The 17603-nt window shown below is 43.9% G+C and overlaps 1 protein-coding gene across 8 annotated transcripts in view; it reads right to left on the reverse strand.

The window, feature by feature from the left end:
• P120ctn (adherens junction protein p120) overlaps window positions 1–17603 on the reverse strand; it is a 51833-nt gene that overhangs the window by 17209 nt on the left and 17021 nt on the right. The window contains exons 2-9 of one of the 8 annotated variants that reach the window (XM_071714201.1): window positions 9246–9289; window positions 6818–6859; window positions 6596–6725; window positions 5623–5905; window positions 4931–5056; window positions 3141–3760; window positions 2206–2593; window positions 165–182 (exon numbers count right to left, since the gene is read on the reverse strand). In XM_071714201.1, the coding sequence (XP_071570302.1) occupies window positions 165–182; window positions 2206–2593; window positions 3141–3760; window positions 4931–5056; window positions 5623–5905; window positions 6596–6725; window positions 6818–6831 (1579 nt within the window). In that variant the 5' untranslated portion in view covers window positions 6832–6859; window positions 9246–9289. Of the gene's footprint in view, window positions 1–164; window positions 183–2205; window positions 2594–3140; window positions 3761–4930; window positions 5057–5622; window positions 5906–6595; window positions 6726–6817; window positions 6860–6939; window positions 7159–9211; window positions 9290–17603 lie in introns of those variants that run through there. The other 7 variants (XM_071714197.1, XM_071714193.1, XM_071714194.1 and 4 more) reach the window with 7 other exon arrangements.

Here is a 17603-nt window from a genome sequence, read left to right on the forward strand (position 1 = left end):
ACATCATATAAAAAGAAAAAGAAATTATTTTTACAGGGAAAATATATAAACTCATGTATATAACGTGGTCAGCTTACGATCTGGCAAGGCGAAGCATGCAATAACTATGTTTTCGAAAACAGAAAACTAATAATTTATCAATGGAATTGCAAGAGGGGGCTTACCTTGACATAAACTGTATGCTAAAAAGATTGAAACACAGTTTAATCCATGCTGAACTAGGATTCGTAAAAAATCTGTATGATTCGTCAACTAAATTCCGAAAAATCAACCAAAAAGAAAAGGAACTCTTTAAGTGTTCAACTAGGATACATGTGTAATTAACTGTTGTCTAAAACAGAAAAAGAGACAGAAAACTCAACGGATACAGACAGAGGTACGCAAAGATATACGGGATCGCCGTCGTGTATGTACATTTCCGGGCACACTGTATATATCCATCCGTCTTGAAAAACATTAAAAGGCAAATTAATCAAAATCAAAAGAGACAGTCTGAGAATTAATTGTGGAAGGATTGTGAAAACGTACAGTTATCTATCTACGGGCAAACCATCTACTCTTATAATTGCAACGTTTTGCTATCGCCACTTTTCTAAGTACGTTATTTATGGTTTACGGAGCGATACAAATTTCGTCCTCACGCTACCTCACTTCGGTAAACCCCGCGGCCCCGGAAGTTTTAATCAAATTTAATACGCTACGTAAACTAACTATGTATAAACTACCGACTACGCGCCAGTAAAATATCAGCGAGCGGTCTGCGCGAAATGTGAGTGGTAGAATTAATGGTACAATTTTCATTCAGGCCAATGTTGCTCATTTCGCAAGCAAATGTAATCGTAAGTATTTTAACGACTCGCGCGTAAATATTTCATACGGTTTTTACGGGGGAAAATCGGAATTCTCGATAACGTGGAGATTTAAAGATTCAGATCTACGAAGATTGCGCGCGCGCGGAAACAAGAGATTTCGACAAATTGTCTTGTTTGAATTTAGCGCGAGATAATTTACCGTTCGCGACAGTTTCGCACAATGGCTGGAAAAGTGTCTGCAACAGGGAAGCTGCGTGTCCCCTCCGATCTAATTTCATGGTTGGTTTAAGGGGTGAATCATTTACCTCCTATCCTCACTCCTCCCTCCCAATCTTTACATACACACGCACGCACGCACACACAAACACACACACAAGCACACACACAAGCAACAAGCACACACACACACACACACACACACACACACACACACACACACACACACACACACACACACACACACAAGCACACACGTACACACACGCGTAAGGTCTGACTGCGGCCACATGCATATCGAGGGAGACTCGTGTTGCGGGAAAACATACACTCGTTCCAAAAGCAACGCTCGAGGTATCCCTCTGTCTTCGCAATTTATTTTTCCTCGTTAAAGCACACTATTAAGTACTACGTTTACACGTTTACGGTCTGTGCAAATTACTTTTATGATAAAATAATTTCACGATTGCATATTTATTTGTTTACTCTCGATACGAGGGATCTATAAACGGTCCAATTCTCCGAGAACTTATAAAAATTATTTCTAATTTAATTCATATAATTTAATTTAATTAAGCTTAATCTGATTGAGGGATATAAAAACACATTTCGCATTCTCTAATTTCCAAGATTTTTTAAGGTAAAATTAAAACCTCTGACGGAAGATATTCTTTGCTTATAATGTGATAATTAGGTGTGAAAAAAGTAAACGAAAAAGAGAGCCAAATAAATTAAAGTAAACCTAATAAATTAAAACTGGGATATTTGTGTGTGCAAGGGCCGGTTGTTCCAATCTCTTGGTAAACTACCCAATAGTTAAATCATATATATGTCTTTGTTTATCCTTTACATTAGACAAAGATAGACATATGATTTAACTATTAGTTAGCTTACCAACAGGTTAGAACAACCGGCCCTAAAAGTTTTACTTTTATATCCTTCAATCAGATTAAATGTAGCTTAAATTTTAAATTAAAACTGGGATATTTGTGTGTGTAAAAGTTTTACTTTTATATCCTTCAATCAGATTAAATGTAACTTAAATTTAAATTAAAGTGTATTAATTTTTTCGAGTTTTTTTCTTCCATCCCCCTTCGAAAAAGGTAGAAAGAAATCTAGATCGCTGTCGCGCATCGAATCCTTCAAATAATTCTCTTATCGTACTTCCCGGGCTCACCTTTCGCGGGCGCGGTGACTCTGTTCTGCATCGTGGACTGGATCGGGTGTTTATCGTAATTGGGGTCCTCCACCTCCTGGCAGCGGTAGCTCAGATTCCTCAGGATGCACACGCAGTTCTCGACGATCTTGTTGCTGATGTTGGACTTCTCGATCGCCGAGCGCATCACGTAGAGCAGAGCGTCCACCAGGCCCTCGCACTCGCGCAGGTTCTTCCGCGCGTACTCGCCCGCGCTCGATACGTTTCTCAGCACGCCGGACGCGTTCCTGAACACGGTGGACCAGCAGGTCTCGCCGCACGACGAGCTCGGGTCCCAGCCGCTGTGAGGTATTATTATGTTGTTCACCACCATCGTCACGCCGTCGTCGATGATCGATCTCTTCAGGTCCTGAAATTGATTGCCAGGTGTTAAAAGTCAGCACTCCGCGACCTCGAAGAGTCTTGCCCGATAAAAAGATCCTGTTCTGATCGAAGTTATAATTAACTCGAAAACAGTCTCCTCATTTTTTTTGCATAAACGGTCACCTGGGGTTTTTTATACCCCAATTAAAGTCATTAATTACATATTGCATATTTTTCATTGTTCTATAATTTATTAGTATTTGAGGACAATATGTATATATAGATTTACTTAATATTTTCTGAAAAAAGTAAAGAGAAACAAAAAAAAATTTTTTTAAAGCACATTAAAATTACTGTGACATGAGCTTTATTTTTTTTGACAGGTATACAAATCAGTCCAGGTGACCGTTTCTGGGTTAAACGACTGAACCGCGAGTCTGCGTAAATAAAATTCTGTTTTGTTGCAAACAGTACTAAGGCAGAGAGAGAAAAAGAAAAAGAAGATATTTTGTTAATTGGGTCATTAATATAAATAGATTTCAACACGCTTCTAGTTTTTATAACAATTTCGTGCGGTTCGGCGGGTTACTTACTTCGCACGATGACAGATTCCACAGTACCCCCGTAACCAGCTCCTTGACCTCCGCGTCGGACGTCCGTCGCAGCAGATTGATCAGGGCCGGCACGCCGCCCGCGTTCTTGATCGCGCGCTTGTTCTCGTCGTTCTGCCGGCCGTACGACAGATTCCGCAGCGCGCCGCACGCGTTCCTGTACACGTCCGGATTGTCGTGGTCCAGCAGCTGCACCAGCGGCGGTATGCCGCCCAAGCTGCGCGTCTTCTGCTTATTCGGGTCGTCCATGTAGCAGAGGTGCTGCAGATACGCGGCCGCGTTCGCCTTGATTATGTTGTTCGGGTTGCTCAGGAAGCCGATCACCTCGGACAGGTTCGGGTCCCGCCAGCGCATGGACTTCTGGTCGTCGTCGAGCGGACTCGCCATACCCGGCACCACCGGATGACGCGATTGCAGTCGCTGCAGGTGCACCTCGTCCTCGAAGATGCCGGGCGGCACGGCCGACGTGAGGGGCACCCCCGGGTGACCCTCCTCGTAGCCGGGCACGTCGCTCGGCACCGGCCCGACCCCCACGGCGGGCCCGTACCCCACGGGACCGTATGGCGACGGCGACACGTAGCCATAGGCCACTTTGCTCTCGTCTGAAACGGGACAGGCCATCGATTACTAATCGTGTTACGATCTAACGTCGTTCTTACTCGAAGTTGCCGTCGAACTAAGACGAAGAGTCTCACTCTCGGAGGCGCATAATTCACTTACGTTATCTTCAGCGATAACCGCTTATCTTCACTTCGGGATTCGATAGTGCTTTTCAAAAGATTCGCATAGGGTGTGCCATTTTAAATGGAAAATATCTCGAAAAATATATTGTAGAAGACATGAAAAAACGTTTTAGACAACTTTTGTTTAAAACGTTTTTTCGTATCTTCCATATTTTTCGAGATATTTGTCTGGAGCATTTAAAATGGCACACTCTGTATATGCTTTAAAAAGATATAATATCGTATATAAATATAGTATATATAATATCAATAGTTTTACTCATTTATTAAAATTTTTCAAATTTTTAATCACTTATTACAAATATTAATTTTAATTGCAAAGAGGCACTTTATTTCATATTTTACGATTCATTTTCCATTTGACCTCGGAAATGAAACAGACACCGAAAAAGAAGCGATGTGATTCCGAATTAAAACCATATATACCGTTAAAAATGATATATCACGGGTCCAAAAATATAATTTTATATCGTATTACGTGGCAGATTAAATGGTCTCTTATACTTACGTGTCATATGTCTATCCAAACGATCGTGAAAAGAAGATAACGTTATTTTTCAATCAGGTTTAATGGAATATGGATAGCCTTAATAAGTCACATAAAGTCATTACGAGTTCGTGGGAGGCGGGGGGGGGGGGCGGGAAGTACTAATCCGCGTTTCGATATTAAAAGAGCCGTTTAACAGATGGGAAGGGAAAAAAGGAGGCCGGAGGGACGCGAGTTAGATAAATGGTGGATGTGACCTCCATCACGGGGGAAGACGTTGAGAGGGCTCGCCGGGACCATCCGTTATTCCGCGTGCTGCCGATCCGATCTTGAGCGAACGTGAAGTAACGTCAGGAGATAATCGAAGTGAATTATGCGGCATCCCCCCGCGTCGTATACGTAAAGCGCCGTTTTCGCCGTTACCGTTTTCGCACGTGACGCGATCTTAATCGCGGTCGTGGCGAACGTTAAAATCGAGTTCGCCGTCCCGGCGCGCGAGACCTTCTCGGATCGCACTTGTTGGAGTCTCTCTGTTCACCTACCATACTGATCTCCAGGACCACCGGGACTCGGAGTAATGCGATAATGATCCTGCAAAGCGGGGTTTAAGCCGGGGTCGATGTCGTTATAGCTACCCTCCACGTAAGGTGCACCCTTGCGCATGTACTCTACGGAAAACAGATCACCGTGTTTATGTTGTTATCGAAGATTCACTTCGTGCGTGCCGCCTCTCCACCGAGACGTCTTAGAAACGAGGTATATAACGTCTTCGAAACAACGTTACGTTTAATAATCTCCCTCGGCGCGGAGGAAAAGTTTTTCTTCGAAATGATCATTTATCTGTTATAATACCAGTTGCTATATTTTTCAATCATTTTACGCATATATACATACTTATTGGACAATATGTCAAATTGAATTGAATATATTATTTATTATAATCTATACTTTATCATTATATTACATATATTATAACAAATAATATATGTTAAATTTTATTTTGATATATTATTCAATAAGTTTCTATATATACGTATTATATTATTTATTATAGTATAATATAATTTCACTTGTTAATTTAAAACTTTTATATTATTATACATATATATATAACGATCTAGGCAGAATATCACAATAATAAATAATATATTTGTTTATTTCGCTCGTCGATAATGTTTGCGACAGTTGAAAATGACCAAATCGAACGAGAAAAAGGCACTGATGAGCTACGTACCGTGTGGCGGAGAAGCACGACTGTGTTCCGACGGGCTGTGAGGGCTGTGGGGGGAATGCGAGCGCGGCATGTAGATGCCATGGGGTCCCGGATACCCCGGCTGCGGCGGGTAGCCCAGGTACGGGTCGTAATGGTCGAAGCTGACCATGTACGGATCCGCGGGGTAGCGGGGTTCCGCGTGCTGATAATCTTGTGACATCAACGGCACCGACATGTAACTGACCGCCCCCGGATCCGGCTCCATGTGGGAAACCTCGCGCACGACTTTCGTCACAGTCGTCACCTGAGGAAGGAAGCGGGGCGCCGTGTCATCGCCGTTTCTCTCTTTCGCGCGTGTTCATTCGACGGGATTTTTCGCCGCGCGAAACACGTACGTTAATATCCGCGTTCGCGCGCGTCGTACTACGATGCGCGTTGTACGAAATGCGATTATATCGACATCGACGATGGCGGGATTAGATTTCCGAAATGGGGCGCGACAAAAGTCCCGGTGATTTCGGATGAAATTCACTGAGCAAACTCACTTTGTTTTCATTTTTAACGTACGTTTAGGCATAGGAAATTAGAGACAGATGTAAATAAAAAAATCGCTCTTGAAATGATATATAGATATAAAAATTATTAAAACATAATAAATATTATACACTGTTAAATTCAATATCAAAGTATACTGAATTTCAGTAATTTTTAACCATTCCTATAGGTCGCTGCTGCTCAATATATTAATTTAATTTAACGTTAATTTAACTAAACCAATAAAGTTGAAATAATACTACAATATTTTAAAATAATAAATTTCGACACACATAACAGTTAAAAGTAACCAAATGTCATCTAATTCAAGGTATTCCTTTAATGAAATGCTGCTTTACTGAATTGTGCTCTTATAATAACTCGACGGGTGAATGAACTTTCGGAAGAACGGGTCGCGCGCGAAATTTCGGAAGTATATCGGCCGGAGAGTCGGTCTCACTTGTTGAGAAGTCTGTTGCTTGTGGGTCCGGATAAGCAGCGGATCCTCCTGGACGGACAGATGAGACGAGTGCAACGAGTGGGTGTCCGCCTGTCCGTTACTTCCATGGTAGTCCGTGTCGCCCTGTCCGCTACGGCAGGTGAATCAGAGAAATGAGAGATCGACAGAAATTGCGTATCGTAGCGTTGCGTGATATCGCAAATTACTATATAGCGAGCTTACGTGTATTGCGGCATGTCGGGAGCTTTCTCCTGTAGGACGCGTCTGAAAAACGAAACGTTTCTCTTTGAGACTCGCTATACATATATCTCGGCATGCAAGGAAATGCTTTATGAAATACTAACGTACTGTTTAAGAGAAGGCAGCTAGAAGAAAGTGAAAGAGAAAGGGGGACTAATCTTGCGATAATTGACATTTTATAATACTAGCGAAGCTATAAATTCTACAGGGTATTATTTTCTGAAACAAAGGTAGCACTTTAATACTGCAGACTGTCAAAGCATGTAATTTCGACATTGAGGCCTCTGGTAGGCCCAAAGTCGAAAAGTGCACGGCTGTTTATAAAACAAGAGTCACATTACAAAATAAGCCATAATACTAAACAGTAAATAAATATAAAAACTATAATATATTAATATATTATATATTATATTATTACATTTCTAATAATATAATTTCAGATGGGACACAAATAAAACTGTCCCTCACAAACCGAAATAATCGATATTTTTATGATTGAACTAGAGAAGACAAATAAAAAATGAATAACTTGGTTTTTAATAGCGTATTATTTTTATACTTAAATCTTTTTAATATAATATAATTTATATTATTTTTTTAATGTCTTAATATTTAGTAAAATTGTTCTTAAGCGTGAAAATAAAATTATCACAGCCACACACAAATGGATGACAGCGCCCTTGCGGAAACTTATGCGTCACCCAGATATGGTTGATATCGCAGTCAAAGTGATAGTTTTACACGGCGGTATTTCTCTCTCTCATTCATGTTTGAAATAATAAACCACCGACCAGAATATAGCACACGCAACGTAAACAAGATAATTACATGAAACAGGTTAACGAACTTTCAGCCGTATTCTTCGATCGATTCAGGATTGATCTCTTATTAGCGAAATCTCTTACCACGATCTATTTTGAATTTCTTTCAAATTAATATTAAACGAAGACCAATGTCTTGTTGCTTTATATCTTTTACATATATAAAAAACTGTTCTCGATATTTTCAGGAAAAATTGATCGAAGAACACGCGAATTATCTCGTAAAACACACGAAAGTCGTTTGTGTGGCGACGAGCAACACTTTGCGCGCGCGTGATTGACGCGTAATGAAAAGCAAACCAAGTATACAAAACGAAGGGATGCACACAGCAGCTAGGCGCGACGGTGATCTCGAGGAGAATGATACTAATTGCGTCGGAGCATCCTCTCCTTCTCGGCCACGTCACGCCGGTCATGCTAAATGATTGCACAAACATGCGTCGATGTGCGGGGCGGTATTACTCACTCCGAAAGCGTTAACGTACGTCTTAGCGGGATTTAGCGGGTTATTAGAAATTACGCGACAATGTCGGGTCAATTAGCGCTAATTAGGCTGCGCCGACAATTTAGAATGCGCGCTCGTAACGGTTTACGCGCGCGATGATATCCTCGCGCGCGTTATGGAGATCGGTCGCCGATAAACGCGGTCGCCTTCGTCACCCGTGGAAATTGACATCCTTTGTAAGGTTTTATTACACCAATTGCCGGGTTAATAAGATTACGCACGCGCGCGTGCGTAAATCGCCGTAGCGATAGCAGATCGATACAGAGAGAATTCGTAATTAATATGGGATAAAATTAATCGTACGCTCCCGCGAGTTTCAGCGTGAGTAAACCGCATGATTAATGCATGTTAGTCACCTCTGCGTGATCTCAGTGCGAGTTATGTTGTGCTCCTGTCTCTGCTCAATCCGGCGATTCACCAGCCTAATGGTTGATCATTCGCAGAATTATCAAAATCGTTCGTTCTCGTCTTTAATTCTCGCGTCTAGTGTCGTTGTAACTGTCTTTTTCGCCGGAGACGCACCATCGTGCGGCCTCGGGGGCTTTTTTTCAACGTTTACGATATTTAAATACGAGAGGAGCCGTTCGAATTAAAGGCAATTCGGCGCGGAGTTCCGCTGGATAATCCAGAGGAGAAAACGAGGCTTCGTTGTTTATTTGCAAGCCCGCGGCCGGAACCCTTTTTAATCCTTCACGTTAGGTAACTTTGTAATTATACCTGAATTATCGCAAAGGAAAGTTGACGTCAAAGTCGTCAGGGAGTAAGACTGGAGTTTACCGCGAGAGAGCCCGAGAAAATGTTGCGCGAATTACTTGCGGAGTTTATTGCGAATATAGATATACCACAGATTGTTGAGGAAACCAAATGGAAATGCCAAAAATGGAAGAGTGTAATGATCCAGGGGAGATCTACGCGATCGATGGTAATGAATAGCTCGGAGATGACATTACGACGAGACATACAATGTTAATTTCTTATCGTACACGATAATCGGGGAAGCGTGTGAGAATTCTGCCGCGGTTTTTATTTAACATAGAGAAAGACACTTACAGACAGGAGTCAACCAGCTGATTATTTGACATACCAGCTGATTTGCGTCTCGTGCTCCCGAGCAGTGGATGATGTCCCCTGAAAGAAGAAAGAATGAAAATGTTACTTCGGAAAATAATCTATTTACGTATCTTCCACAAAAGTAAACTTAGAAAAAAGTTCCATCTATTTATACATGAGATTCTTATCGAATAAATATAAATCATAAATTAAAACGCACATGAAGTCACGGTTCGATCTAATATAATAAAATCCGTATCGAGAATATTGCATTATCCATACTCCATACTCCATAGATAGATACATAATTTGAAACTGACAAATCGCGTTTAGCGTTAAATACGAAGTTAAAACGACGACAGCCGAATATTGGCCGACGCGGTTATATCTCTCCCTCATCCGTTTATCGTAATTATTTATTTGTATTATTATACCTTGCGAAGCTCTAGCAATTGATTTAGGCACCGTAATCCGTAATTAGTTGTTGGTTCACCGTATAACGTATATCTCGCCCATCGGCGGAAAAATCCTTTTAATTCATCACTTAACACGTCCGAGACCTTCCGCCGCGGGCAGCGATTAATTTCTCGCCCGGACGCCCCTTTTTATCGCGCTTTTCGATTTACCGCGGATTTTCCGTGGCCGGCTACAAAAAATTAGCGCCCATTGAGAAAGAAAGAAAGAGAGAGAGAGAAAGAGAGAGAGAGAGAGAATCGAATCGAATCGAATCGTTATTTATTACACGCTCTGGGATACATCCCCTAAAGCGTAGAAACAATTGTACAATAAATAAACAAAGTGTATCAATATAGCGCAGAAAAGCCTGTAGTCGCGTAGAGAGAGAGAGAGAGAGAGAGAGCTCTGCCGCGCGCGCGGGGCGGTCGGACCGGAGCGATAATTAATTTATGCCCCAAATGCTTTATTAATGAAAGCACTTGATTGCCAGCGGCGAAATGAACACTGCCCGTCGCGGTGGAAAAATAACGAACTCCATTCGGGTTATCATTTGACCAAGTACACTGTATGAATTTGTAAAATCATAATTCGTTTAATTTACGCGGCGTACGTCTCGCGAAAAGAGTTTTAGTTTCGCGAGACGTGATGGCGCAAAATTTTCGGGCAATTAGACCGAGCCGGTATTTACGATTCACGATAAACGTCTATAATTTCCTGCTTCTTATTACCATTTACCTCATTTACATCGACATTGATATTAATGTTTTTCATACTTATTCGTTACGATTGGAAATTTTTACATTATGTGCCCCCTTCTATATTTTACATCTCATGTATGTAAACCTCTTTCCCCCGATATTGTAATTTATTATGTACATTGTATTGTGGTTACTTCGTTATTATTGATCATTTCACAAGCCGCTGGAGGGGGAGGGGGGGTACCGCAATTTCCGCATGTCGATGCTTCCGCAAGCGCGGAAGTAAAATTCATTCTTAAAGATCCATCTCGTCGTTGCATGCAGGGAAAGAGTTAGAGAGGCGTTCACAAAAGCTCGCAAGATCGCGCGCGCGCGAGCGATGACAATTCTCGTGAATTAATAAAACGGTATATTAACAATCATGCGAGGATGGCGCGCGTCGCGCCGGAAGCGGAAGCGGAAAGAGAGGAGGAGGAGGACGACGAAGAGGAGACGAGCCCGTCGTTTATCTCCGCCACCTCCTGCCGCGGGAGGAGAAAAATCGCGGATCGTCGCGACTCGTTGAATGATATCGAACCGTAATGCGGAAATTTAATGTACATCCGAAAAAGATATTAATTACACGAGTAAATGCGTCGCGTGAGAGATGGGCTCCCCCGTCCTCCCCTCCCCCCCCCCCCGTTTGGTAATATATATCCTACAACGACACAGTGGCTTGCGCCCCGCATTGAAACAGTTGAATCGTTAATTACGACGGATATTCACCGGCGTTAATTTAAAATTGCCATTAACGCGCGCGCAATGATAGAAAACCAATTACTGTCGCATTTGAACGATAATGGGAAATAACGTATGGCGGGGAACGGGGGGGGGGGGGCAGGGGGCAGGAAGTCCTCCGGGGAAACAGACGGATAATCCGTTGTTAATTCATCCAATGCGTGATATTAATTTTTTCTTATCCGCAATAAAGATAATGCGAGAGTGTTTGAAGCTTGTCACCGCAGGTGCGGAACGCGTGATCGAATATTTACGAAACAAGGCATCGGCCAATAGAAATCAGACATAGACTAGAGTTCCTGTAAGTAGAATTGTGCGAATACCGTAGCTTTGTCTCACTCCCACTAACGTCTTGTCGATAAATGGCGGACTAATGTGCAGTATGTTATAGCTTTGTCTCACTCCCACTTATAGCTTTGTCTCACTTCCACTAAAGAACCGGAAGCGCTGATCGGGAAATGGCGGAGCCAATCAGCGAAAGGAACACCATTGGCTTAACTTTTCCTTGACCAACTCTAACATAGACACTCCATGCCTGCGAAGACGGGCGTTGATCACGCTTCGATCACGCGTTTCGCGCGCGGAAACCGTTCTCGGTCGCGGCCAGGAATTCAGTGAGCCTACAGAAGCCACGAGAGCGACACGTCGAGCGCGATAATATTGGAGCAAATCCGAAACTGTGAAATCGGAGCGGTAGCTCCAAAGTTCGGAGCGAAGGGCGTCAAAATCGCCACGTTCGCGAATTTAATAAAGTGAAGAGAACTCTACCAACGACCATCAGTTTCGGTTTTCCTCTCCTCGTCTACGCGGAGTGACTCCGACCGGGATATTGCGCCCCGACGCGTACAGAGCGGACCGGCAATACTGATACAAACAGAGAGGAAAAAAATAATCAGTCAGATCGGACGTAACATCGCGTTTTATCTTCGAATTTAGAAAATCTCATAATATTTAAGCAGAAATAATGCGATATGAAAATTGAATGAGAGAAACACGCAACAGCATTTTGCTGCGAAACACCGATTACTTTCGACCGCGTTTGATCTGCTTTCAACTGATCTCCACGTCGCACTCGATAATCTGCTTTGGGCTAATAATGTCCGCGCTGTATTTGACGATTCGCCGCGGATCGGCGGTTTTTACAGGATTTAGCGGTCGATTTTCGTTCGCGTACACGCGATTGATAATAAATTTTTCACCGCGCGGTCTCGCGATAATCCGGCTCCGAGGTAATAATGCTCGGCATTTGGCACCGCCTCGGATCGGGACAAATTTTTATCGGATTTAATAATTCATTTCAGGCCGTCGACGTTCATTTCGCTCGCCGGGCGATCGCAGGCGCGGGCCTGTCCCGTTTTCGTTTGACGATCCGCGTCGGATCTGTAATTCTCCGGCGGCTGCCGCGCGGGACCGCGGACGAGAATGTAGGGCGACGCCCGCCCGCGGGCGGATTTATCCCCGTAATGGTGTCGGGCATATTAGATTTTTTTTACACGTCACGACAGATTCACGAGCGCCCGCCTTTTCGCGTCCGCCTTTTCGCGGTACGGAGAGGCTCCGTTTCGAGGACGAACGAAAATCAACGTCCCGCTGCCGGCGACGGCGATGGTCTCCGCGCGATCGACGAAGATTTCTCCTCCGAAAGGGGTTCTCTCGGCCGGAAAATTTCAGCGCGACAAGCCGGGATCCGGGTTTTTAATTAAATTCGCATCGACCGCCTCGGCGAAAATATCAAACTTCGCATTAAATTTCTACTAACCCTTCGCCCGAACCCCGAGAGAATTTTTCATTAAAATTAATGTGCATTCGCGATTAAAATTCTTATTTCCATGACAATCGGAGAAAAAAGTTTTTTTAATTATCCTTAATTATATACTGGACTACCTTTATCTATCTTATATGTATCTATTTAGTCAATACTTCCTCTTGAAATATTAGGTAAGACTTGAGATCACGTTTTTATATTTAAAGCTAATTTGAAAACGTTAAAAATCGCCTCTGTGCGTTCGCTCGGATAAACCGAGCTGACGACTCGGCAATTCTGGGTCAGTCTGCGTTTTCCCCCGGTTTTTCTCACCGCACTTTCGCTCCTTTATTATATCGCGGATTCTTTTTTTCTCGCCGCAGGCAGTCGGCAACAATCGAGTCGCACGCGTTACGATTACGACCGCGATTAGAAATTCGGATTTTTCCGGTCTTTGTCCGCGACGCGCGAGACGCCAGAGCGTCTCGCGCGCGGCCGATTCGCGGTGTGCGGCGTGTGTGCGTGCTCGAATGCAAAATAAAGATCTCGCCGGGCGATAATGGACGCACGTATGTAAATACGATACGTAATTACACGTAAGGGGGAGGCCGGTATTCTCGAAGGGCCGTACGCTGCCGTGTAATTTACCCCTTCCCCTCCCCCTCGTACCCCCCTTTGGATTTCATTTGCGAAATAGCGTCGATCAGTCCGCCGTATGAACTTCTATCCCGCGGCACTCGCGAATAGAACTCGCGGCGAGAAATTTAAATGGCCGAGGAAAAGACTGTGTATCGCGCAATCCCCGCGTGACTTTTCCCTTCGCTCCCCCCTTCGTGGAATTGTTAAATTCTCTTCTCGTGACAACGTCGCGTACCTTGGGGGCACGCCGGAAGTTTATTTATCCCCGTTTTATGCGGGGACACGGAACACGCGAGACGCGGAGAGATATAGAGAGATTTATAATTGACTGTGTGTCGAGAGTAAATATTTTTCCGCGAATAACGATCCCCGTAATCGTTACCTCAATAAAATTTTGCATTTTATCCCTTTTAAACGTGTAACTGTTGTGTGAAATTTTGTATGCTTTTACTGGCGGAATATTTTGATTTAAAAACACATTAAATCTGTCTCTCAATCCGATAAATAATCAGCGAATTTCTTCCTCGAGAAATTTTTAATTTAATCGCCGAATCGACATTTATTTCATTAAATTCAGCTTTTCCCCAAATTAGCCGGAGAGCATGTAGCTCATAAACAATTGATTTTCTTTCTTTATTAATTAATTGTATTTTTTATCAAAGTGCACGCGAATTAATTGGTATCGGATAGGACGCGTAACCGGGTTCCGTATGCGTGTTCTGTCGCGATTGCTGAGCAAATCGCACGGAAAAACACGGAAAATCTCGGTTATTCGATTCGATGAGAGAGAGAGAGAGAGAGAGAGAGAGGGAGAGAGAGGGAGAGAGGGAGAGAGAGAGAGAGAGAGAGAGAGAGAGAGAGAGAGAGAGAGAGAGAGAGAGAGAGAGAGAGAGAGAGAGAGAGAGAGAGAGAGAGAGAGAGAGAGAGAGAGAGAGAGAGAGAGAGAGAGAGAGAGAGAGAGAGAGAGAGAGAGAGAGAGAGAGAGAGAGAGAGAGAGAGAGAGAGAGAGAGAGAGAGAGAGAGAGAGAGAGAGAGAGGAGAGAGAGAGAGAGAGAGAGAGAGAGAGAGAGAGAGAGAGAGAGAGAGAGAGAGAGAGAGAGAGAGAGAGAGAGAGAAGTCGAATCGGGAAACGTAAAAACGTGCCAACGTGCATTATATCGGTGATCGATGCAGCGCGAGAGCCCGCTCGATAAGAGCAATCTGTTCCGCTTCGAGCTATCCGTCACGGAGGGTGAAGGGTTGACAGGGTGGTGAGGGTGTAGCTCGAAAATCCCCCTCTTTGCTCTCCGGTAAATCTCGCGCGATCAGCCTCGAACTCGCGTCGCGATTATTTCGTGCGCTTTCCCATAAATTTTCCGCGAAATTATGACGCGAAAAATCACCGCGGCAAAAACGTCCGCCGCGAGTGCATTATTATTATCTTTTTTTTTAACGCCCATCGAAACTAATTTTATCTTTTAATTCGGGACGGCCTATCTTTTCATAACAATCTTGATTCATCAGGCTCAAATCACTTCCGGTATCGATGACGCTAACAAAACATTGATTCGCGATTTCTACCTGCTTAAGCTGCTTTTGTCGTGGACTATCCGAAATTACATACGCGGTTTCCTTCTGCGTCGCCTCTCCTTTACATATATCCTTCCGTTTCTTCAATTCTTCCTTTAGCATGACTATCGTCATGCCCGCTAACTTGGCACTCAGCTCGTCTTCTATCGCAGTGGTACCTGGTTCCGACATCGTCGCCGTGGTACATCCTGCCTCGTCGTGAATCGTCTTCGTTCGTCGTGGAACGCTTTGAGTCGACGTGAAACGTCTTGATTCGTCGTGGAACGTCTTAAACACCGTACAGGTTTTTACATCTCGTCTTTTCGTCTTTGCTTCGTTCAACGCGTCGATCCGAACACTTTACTGCCCGATACGTATCGCTCTCTGGCAGTATCCCGGCTGCGAGCCCCCAATTATGTAGGATTTGAATAATATATTTAATATTATAATGTGTTGTACAGCAGAGATTGATAATCGCATCGACAGACGCACGTCGTAACTCGCTCGCTGTTCGGACTCGACTCTCCTCCATGCTCCGCTCGCCGCCGCATGCTCCGCTCGCGGCCGCATAAACAAAAAATAACACCGCTTATCGATATTCTTATTTCGGATACTACATGACGATTTCACGTCCGAGTAAATGTTTTTCCTGACGCGGACGTGGCTTCGCATTTAATGCAATTGATGTTTTTTGTTTTTCACGTCCGAGTAAATGTTTTCCCCGACGCGGACGTGGCTTCGCATTAATGCAATTGATGTTTTTTGTTTCCGTTATCGTGCTGGCATAATTCAAATTATTTGGCATCTTCCTGGCATACCTAAGTTTAATTGACTCACGGATTTAATTGACTAACAAATTAATTAATTCAAAAAAGGAGGTCTGATTGGCGTCTAACTGCCCCTGCAAATGCGTAAATATAATAGATATAATGATTACAGTTTATGTATGTTAAAGATTAAAAATGTAATATATTTTAAACCGCATATCTTGAATGTAGACATATACATTTAAGTAATATATTAAGAAATATATATATCTTATACATTTAATATCTTATGTACATTTCAGACGTATATATTTCTTTAGAAATACGAACGTTTGAGGTTCGATTGTCAATTGACTTTCGGAATTAATTAATTTCTGTCTGGGCGAGAGAGTACCGTATAAAATTTAGAGATGGGAGAATCGATAAAAATATATACGGTTACCTTGCGTGAGAAAGTTTATTCACTTTTTTATTCATTCGTACACACACGTTTCGCTTATGCAACTCCTAATTATTACTCTTACTTTCAGTTATGCCATTGTACATTTTTATAACCGCGCCCGCGCCGTTGCGTCGCTAATTCGAGAGCAGCTGTACTCCTTCCGTTCCTCATCCTTCGAGGCCGGGACGCAGATGTGGGTCGGCCCGTGCTCATCCCAGGTGATCCGTCTGAAATCCGTCCCCGACGCGACGGATTTCAGACGTTCGTGTCCGTCGATCCAACCGTCCATAATTATCCCATGCACGGTCGGCTCTCCGCGCGGGGCGTAGGCGAGGGGAAGAGGAAGGGGAGGGGGGGAGGAAAGACACTCCCGTCTGGGGAAAAAGGGCTTTTCGCCGAAGGAGAGAGTTTCTTCCTCCCGGCGCGATTGAGTTCGCACGGCGCGCACGGGGATGGGGGAACACCATCAATCAATCGCACGTTCTAGGAACTATCTCGCGATCGATGCCGGGGCCACCCCCGAAGTCCGGTTCCCCCTCTCGCTCCGTCGCGTTCCTCGACAGCGGCGTCGCGGCGTCGTCGTCGTCGTCGGCGTCGTCGGTTGACGCCTACCTATCTCTACCTACCTACCCTACCTCGGGTAGGTATTGTACGGTTTCGACATATTCTCTCTCATCCGTCGTGCACGCGCTTTATCGCCTAACGCAGAATCGACGACGTCGGCTTATGCCCGTATCACACTAGCGGCTCGCGGCGCGATTGCGGACGTTTGTTCGAATTTTCGCAGATCCTTCGATCCCCCCTTCCCCCCTCTGTCCCCCCCGGCGCGCGCGACTCTCGAGATGTAAATCCGGGAGAACGAAGAAGGATCGAGCTTCGCACTCCTCTCGTCGCGCGTACCCCCGTCGTCGATCTTTTTCTTCTGTTCTTTTATTTAAAGTAGCTCGAAGCGCCCGGGCGCGGGCGCCTTAATCCTCCGGTGGATTCTCTGGCGATTTCACGACGTACTTTGACGACGTCTCTGAGCTTTGTGTAAACGTCGGATCGTTTCAAGTCCTTTCCTATTTTCTTTTTTTCCCTCTCTCGCTCTCCCTCGTTCCGACAACTTTCTAACGTTTGTCTTCAAATTAAGGCCTGTTGACTTAAAGTCGAACTAAAATTACATCGGGAGCAAGATTTTCTTGCTCACCACCACCGCGAGACTTAATTCGCGAGTCTCCAGTTTTTTTTATTGTTACCCAAAAATTGATATGTCACATTAACATCCCCATTTGCTCAAAACATCACTATCGATGCTTCTAATAAAAAAGTTTCCAACAAA

This window comes from Temnothorax nylanderi, unplaced genomic scaffold (assembly GCF_030848795.1).
Source record: "Temnothorax nylanderi isolate EJ_2023f unplaced genomic scaffold, tnyl_v1.0 TNYL_tig0136_pilon, whole genome shotgun sequence".
NCBI lineage: Eukaryota > Metazoa > Arthropoda > Insecta > Hymenoptera > Formicidae > Temnothorax > Temnothorax nylanderi.